The sequence below is a fragment of the Capricornis sumatraensis genome, chromosome 2, assembly GCF_032405125.1.
Source record: "Capricornis sumatraensis isolate serow.1 chromosome 2, serow.2, whole genome shotgun sequence".
Classification (NCBI taxonomy): Eukaryota; Metazoa; Chordata; class Mammalia; order Artiodactyla; family Bovidae; genus Capricornis; species Capricornis sumatraensis.
In genome coordinates this window covers 35,370,162-35,377,950 of record NC_091070.1, presented here as the reverse complement: position 1 = coordinate 35,377,950, position 7,789 = coordinate 35,370,162, and the positions used below count along the sequence as shown (strand labels likewise).

Here is a 7,789-nt window from a genome sequence, read left to right as displayed (position 1 = left end):
GTAGTTATGTATGGTTGTTAGAGTTGGACCACAAAAAGGCTGAACGCTGATGAATTAATGCTTTTGAACTGTGGTGTTGGAAAAGACTCTTGAGAGTCTCTTGTACTGCAAGGAGATCAAACCAGTCATTCCTAAAGGAAATCAGTCCTGAATATTCACTGGAAGAACTAATAATGCTGAAGCCACTACTTGGCCACCTGATGCCAAAAAAAAAGCCGACTCATTAGAAAAGACCTTCATGCTGGGAAAGATTGAAGGCAGGAGGAGAAGGGGACAAAAGAGGATAAGATGGTTGGATGGCATCACTGACTTAGTGGACATGAATTTGAGTGAGCTCTGGGAGATGGTGAAGGACAGGGAAGCCTGGCATGCTGCTGTCCATGGGGTCACAAAGAGTTGGAAACAACTGAGTGATGGAACTCTGCCCTGAGATAACTAGCAAACTTGGTGTTATAGAATTTCCATGGTCATGTCTATTCACAAAGTATTGTAAAGATTCTCTTATGTAAGATAATATAATCCACAAATGTATTCCAACAACATAGAAGCAGTTGTGATCCACTAAAAGTGCACAAAGAAATGGAGAGGGTTGCCATCAAGTACTTAGCTTTTTGGAGCTCCCATTCCTCCCCCCAGAACAGCACCTCATCAGAGAAGTACCCATCTCACAATGAGTAATGGGAACATTGCCAATCATATATTCAATATTAATAGAGTTTTCTAATTTTTAGACAAGTATAAGTAGAAGTTAAATTTTCTTCCTGCTTTGAAGACTACAACATTAAGTGACATTCTGGCCAATATATCGATATGGTAAGTAACTAAGTGTTAGTCTCTCAGTCGTGCCCAACTCTTTGCGACCCCATGGACTGCAGCCCACCAGGCTCCTGTGTCCATGAGATTTTTCTAGGCAAGGATACTGGAGTGGGTTGTCATTTCCTTCTGCAGGGGGGACCCGAGGATTGAACCCGGGTCCCCTGCACTGCAGGCAGATTCTTACCCACTGAGTTACAAGGGAAACCCATTGATACGGTATATTTTACCAAATATATCTTTTTCCTTAACAGTTTATAAAAAGTGCAACTTCTGAAGCATGAACTGAGTCTTCTGTTAAAAGAATAGCTATGTAAGATTTATATAAGGCTATAGTGCTTAGATACCAAAAGATAACCAGTCAGAAGATTTTCTGTGCATTAACTCTTCAAGTACAGGTATGGAAAATTCATCTAGGACAATGGTATTTTTCACTTTATTTTTTGGATACCTGTAGTATTAATATATGTAAGAACAATTAACCTAAAATCCAGAGATACTTGATTGATTACTCTTATTATGTACAGGTTGGTAAGCCTTGCCAAAATAAATCAATTATGTTAGCATTTAAACTTGTTTTGAGTGAGGCTGGAAGTCAGTTCTCTGGTGGAAAACGTCAGATTGTTCTTAGCTTCATACTTCATAGTCTGTTGAGTTTTAGCTATGTCTAGCTTATTAATCCTTTTTTGTTTTGAAATATTAGTTATCATCCTGAAAGTTATATGTGCTCATAAACTTTATAGTTAGCATTGGGCTAGAGACAGAGGTATTTCAGTGATTTCTTTACTTATGTACTATTTCTATAAAACTGTCTTGGGTGCTATAATAAAACAACATATGTAATGTCTGTTTCTTTTTTAAAAAAGAAATATGTTAACCTTTATTGTATACTTGCTCCATTTAGAATCTGAGCTACATATGTATTCTACATACCTTATTTCTTTTAATTCCTACCAGCCTAATGAAATATATAGCATCAGTGTCTCCATTTTCCAGATGAAGAAACTGAGGTTTTAAGGTCATATGGCTAGTACAAAATCTATTTTATTTTTTATTACTTTCATGGTTACTTTTTCCCTCGAAGTTCTTTGTGTCTTAGTAACTTGTTTATTTTAAAGGCTTTCCTCAAAAGTCTAGTGACCTGTTATAAATGAAGCACAACAATGCTGTCTGAAAGTATAAGTAAGTAGGCATGGCTTATGGATGGATGAGCCTCACAGAATGCCTGGGTGGCCCTCCAGCTTTTTATTGGAGGATTTCCAATTACCAGAATCTGTAGATCTTTTCTCTTTGGTTATTCTGTTTCTCCAGTTTAGTATTGTCCAATCTCTTATTAGGGAGGTGTAAGTTTGACCACTGGAATTCTGGAAGCTGGATGGAAGAATGGAGCAAGAAACTTTCTGATTTTAGTCCCAGGCCTCCCATCTATCCTTACTATGCCTGGTATCCAAAGTCTTGAGCCTTTCTGGTTCAATTTCTCCAAATAATAAAATCCTGTCTCCTCTAAGTATGAGAGTAAGAACCAGAGAGATCTAACTGCCCTAATACAAATCTTCAACCTGCTTCCCCATGTTTCTGACCTGTTCTCCATACACACTTTCTGTAGAATCTGGTGCCTCTGAGTGTTCTGGACTTTGCCTGCTCCGTTGTCTTCTCATCAGCATTGCCTCTGTGCCTGGTGTCACCAACCTCTCCACTGCTGAGTCAGTCATTGCTCCTCTGTTTGTTTTCTGTCCTTGTATTTTGTCACTCAGGGTATAGATACGTGATAGTTTCACTGAAGATGAGATTTGTGTTTTTATTGCTCATTTTCCCTTGCTTTGGGCTGACTTCTGAGAGAAAGGTGGAGCAAAAAGATTTTCACTTAGCCATTTTTAAACTGCATCATCACTTCTTTTATAATTAGAAAAAAACCAAAGCTATTTTCTTTTTGAGGGGAAACCAGCTATTCATTAAGAAATTTAATATGGATAGCAGCAATTATAACTAAAGAAAGTATTGGAATCACTAGAAAAGTTTATAGGAGACTTGGTTGTTTTTGAAGAGTGATGGAAGCAGACCCTGGTAAAGATGGAAATGTCATCAAGAGCAGAGGTGTGGAATTAGCTCTGATAACAAATAAAGGAAGATGAGCATGTTTATATGCAGTGGAGTAAAGTTGACCTTAAAATTTGCTCTTTTGATATTTTTAAAGTAAATAAAAACTAGATATTTTAAATCTTACATAATATACTTTTCACATTATCACATTGAATAAAAAAGTTGAAAGTATGTAGTATTAACAAAAAAATGCTTGGGGCTCCTATTTAATTTTTTTAATCTTGAAAAGTGTAAGTATAAGCTCTTAGTAATAAGAGACTCTTCTAATCAATGACTTCATATTCTTCATATTCTGTAGCTTCTGCCTGTTTATTTTTGTTCAGTGAAATTTAGTCAATGAACAACCAAAGCATATTGTTAAATATAATTTGGTATACTAAGTGATCATGTTTCTTTCAAATTTAGATTTTAAAATATTTTTTCTCTGTGAATTTTAAATGATTATGTACCAGTGAGCTCACTAAATCAAAATAATAAGTATAATCACCTGATGCTATTCTTTGTTTAGTAATCAGGTACTTTATATTGCAAGGGCTTCCCTGGTGACTCAGTGGTAAAGAATCTGCCAATGCAGGAGGTGCGGGTTCAATCCCTGGGTCATGAAGATCCCCTGACGAAGAAAATGGCAACCCACTCCAGTATTCTCGCCTAGAAAATACCATAGCGGGCTACAGTCCATGGGGTTGCAAAGAGTAAGACACAACTTAGCAACTAAACAACAGCAACTTTATATGGCAAGCCTTTATCATTAGTTCATACATTTAAGCCCATCCCAATCATATTTGTCACTGCAGATGCTTATTTCAAACTCCGCTGCTATGAAAATGGATTCTGGTAGCTCTCAACATTTTCTTGACTGTTGGGATGGTTGAGAATATTGAGTACAACTGATTTTCTTAATCACAAAATTCAATATCCATTTATAAAATACTTGAGATTATAGCATCCCTCCCCCCAAACTTGGACTTAAATCTTATTCCATCTAAGAATAGCTAAGTAGTTTTTATCTATGACTGATCATTATTATTAATCTTAAAATTTTGTTTACATTATAAATTTTGGGGTATCTAGCCAATTTCATAGGAAAGGCATTGCCCTATAAACTTTATGTTTGTTTTTTTGAAATTATCAGGAAGAATATATGTGTGTGTGTGTATGTATAAAATAACACATTTTTATCCAATTCCAAATTTTCCACACACTATGTAGACTAATAGTGAAATTGACCAAATATTTAAATGAGTTGACAAAAATTACGTTAGGAATTCTTGCATGACGTTTCTACTGTTCAGTGCTGATTATTTATTTAATAAATTCTTAACAGCTTTTATAACTTAAAATTATTCATATTTTCAATCAGTAGAAAAGAAAATGAGAGAGAAGAAAGGTTGTTGTTGTTGTCTAGTCACTAAGTCAGTCATGTCTGACTCTTTTGATTCTGTGGGCTATAGCCCGACAGCTTTCTCTGTGGGATTTCCCAGCAAGAATACTGAAGCAGGTTGCCATTTCCTTCTCCAGGGGATCCTCCTGACCCAGGGATCAAACCCATTGCAGACAGAACCCATTTCCTGCATTGCAGACAGATTCTTTACCACTGAGCCACTGAGGAAGCCTACAAGGAGGGTGAAAGTGAATGTCGCTTAGTTATGTCTGACTCTTTGCAATCCCATGGACTGTAGAGTCCATGGAATTCTCCAGGCCAGAGTACCAGAGTTGGATAGCCTTTCCCTTCCCCAAGGAATCTTCCCAACCCAGGGATTGAACCCAGAAGGAGGGTAGTGATCGTTAATTACCAGCTCATAGTTTTCTCATCTCTGACAAAGAATTCCCTGGTCTGCTGTGAAATTTAAAAATAAACCACAAATTATTCATATTTCAGACATATATTTTGGCTGACAGGATGCTTAGCTTTTTTGATTCACATTGACAACTAGCTATGGGAAAGAAACTCAGATTGTTGACTCAATGACACTGTAGAATTATTAGTATATGGTAAAGTAGTTTATTTAAATGAGAACAAAATATCTTGGAACTGCCTTCCAACATTTCCAGTACTTTTTTGAAAAGTATATTAATAATCTTTGGCAAAAACCACTACAATATTATAAAGCAATTAGCCTCCAATTAAAATAAATTAATTTTTTAAAAACCAAAAAAAAAGTGTATTAACTATCCCTTTTCATCTTGTATATAATTGGGACTTGATATATAAACTATGCAATGTTAATGACAGACACTTAATGATCTTTATTTTTTTTCCTTAGATACATCCAGAAAGTACCCAGAAGAAACATTCTACTGGAAAAACTGAAAAAGCATTATTTATAACACTGGAATTTGTGCACAATTTGTTAAAATGGCAGAAAATAGTGAAAGTAATAGTAAAAATGTTGATGTAAGGCCCAAAACTAGCCGGAGTCGAAGTGCTGACAGAAAGGATGGTTATGTGTGGAGTGGAAAGAAGTTATCTTGGTCAAAAAAGAGTGAAAGTTGTTCAGATGCTGAAACAGTCAGTGCTATAGAGAAAACTGAAGTTCCTTTAAGGAGCCAAGAAAGGAAGCACAGCTGTTCATCTATCGAGTTGGATTTAGATCATTCCTGTGGGCATAGATTTTTAGGCCGATCTCTTAAACAGAAACTGCAAGATGCTGTGGGGCAGTGTTTTCCAATAAAGAATTGTAGTAGTCGGCACTCTTCAGGGCTTCCATCTAAAAGAAAAATTCATATCAGTGAACTCATGTTAGATAAGTGTCCTTTCCCACCTCGATCAGATTTAGCCTTTAGGTGGCATTTTATTAAACGACACACTGCTCCTATAAGTCCCAAATCAGATGAATGGGTAAGCACAGACTTGTCTCAGAGCGAATTGAGGGATGGTCAACTAAAGCAGCGAAGAAACATGGAAGAGGTGAGCTGCTTCTCACATACCAGTGTTCAGCCCTGTGTCATAACCAGTAACAGTTCTTCGGGTAGAGGTGGTCTTGGGACTGACTCTATAGTGAACCTGGCCTCAAATAACAGCATAGAAGATAGTGATATGGATTCAGATGATGAAATTATAACACTTTGCACAAGTTCCCGGAAAAGAAACAAACCCAAGTGGGAAATTGATGAAGAAATCCTGCAACTGGAAACACCTCCCAAGTACCATACTCAGATTGATTATGTCCACTGTCTTGTACCAGATCTCCTTCAGATCAATAATAATCCATGTTACTGGGGTGTTATGGATAAATATGCAGCTGAAGCTCTACTAGAAGGAAAACCAGAAGGCACCTTTTTACTGCGAGATTCAGCACAGGAAGACTATCTGTTCTCCGTGAGTTTTAGACGCTATAGTCGTTCTCTTCACGCGAGAATTGAACAGTGGAATCACAACTTTAGCTTTGATGCACATGATCCTTGTGTCTTCCATTCGCCTGACATTACTGGGCTCCTAGAGCATTATAAGGACCCGAGTGCCTGTATGTTCTTCGAACCGCTTTTATCCACTCCTTTAATTCGGACTTTCCCCTTTTCCCTGCAGCATATATGCAGAACAGTTATTTGTAACTGTACAACTTACGATGGCATTGATGCCCTTCCAATTCCTTCTTCCATGAAATTATATCTGAAGGAATATCACTATAAATCAAAAGTTAGAGTACTCAGGATTGATGCACCAGAACAACAATGCTAGAAAAAGGGTAGGAACAAGGGTGTGGTTATATATGTATTTTCATTTAATATTTTATTTTTCTTATTATACCACTTTGAATTTTTCTACAAGGGCAGTTGAAGTCCAAAATAAACTTCTGCCCTAAATTTTACTTCCAGATCAGTTTATTTTTCTTAGGATACAGTAATTGTTGAACAATAATAATTGTTACACACTAGGGGTTAATGGATATTTTTGACCAGGTTTGGTTTTTGTTTTTACCATGTAGATTGTTTACTTAATTTTTTTCTTTTCTTAATTGTAACTTAACTATGATCCAGGGATATTTGAAGTTTGTAGGCATTGCAAACACATTTAAATAATCTGTATTTCATACTTTTCTTTAAAAATAATTGTTTCTTTTCCTACATATAACATATAAAACGCTTTGTTAACCTGTGTCATTGGCATTCCTATACATAAGATATAGTTTCCACATCATCCTTTCATTTGTTGTAAAAGCCTTCAGTAAAGGTGTGTGTGTTGTAATTTACTAATAGGGATGTTAAAAGTTAACAATGGCTTCAAATCAAACTTGATGTGTTTTCATTTTAAATATTAATTGTAAAGCTGAATTACTAAATTTGATTTATCAGGTCAGTAAGAATCAAATGAGGACATGATATCTTAGAGGTGAATTTATTCTTCTGTAATGTGGCATGGTCATTATTCCTTGAATAGATCTTTCTCTCAAACTTGGAAGAGTTACCATCTTCAGAACATAAGTATTGTTCCCTTCTCACTGGAAGCTTTAAAAATAATGATACTACTATTAGGAACTAGTAATTACTAAATAATAAAGCAACTGGGGTTTTTTCTGTATTGACTTGTGAACTGTTGCTTCTGCTTAGCTCTTTTTTAGAAACAGCCTGTTACTTTGGAGAGATGCCACAATTTATAAACAGCCACAAATTTCCATTGGTAACCAAAGAGACCTAAGTAGTTTTCCATTATTTTGAACTGAGCTTGAATAAAGATTCAAGAAGTAAACATGGAGCTTAGTATTCAGGGAACTTAATACTGGTTTTGATCTTCAGATTTCAGGTAACTATTCCTATTTTCAGAACTAACATATCTTTAGTATGGCTTCAGAAAAAGGAAAACATTTTGAGAGCTATACTGCTTATGCCATACTGAACAATACTGGGCACTGGGTATAATATTTTTAAGTTTAGCATC

General features: G+C 35.9%; 1 protein-coding gene across 1 annotated transcript; it reads left to right on the top strand.

The window, feature by feature from the left end:
• Positions 1-5,269: 5,269 nt before the first annotated feature.
• Positions 5,270-7,371, top strand: SOCS4 (suppressor of cytokine signaling 4). Its single transcript, XM_068965794.1, has one exon. It carries the CDS (start codon positions 5,270-5,272, stop codon positions 6,590-6,592), a length of 1,323 nt encoding a protein of 440 aa, XP_068821895.1. The 3' UTR covers positions 6,593-7,371.
• The last annotated feature ends 418 nt before the right edge of the window (positions 7,372-7,789 follow it).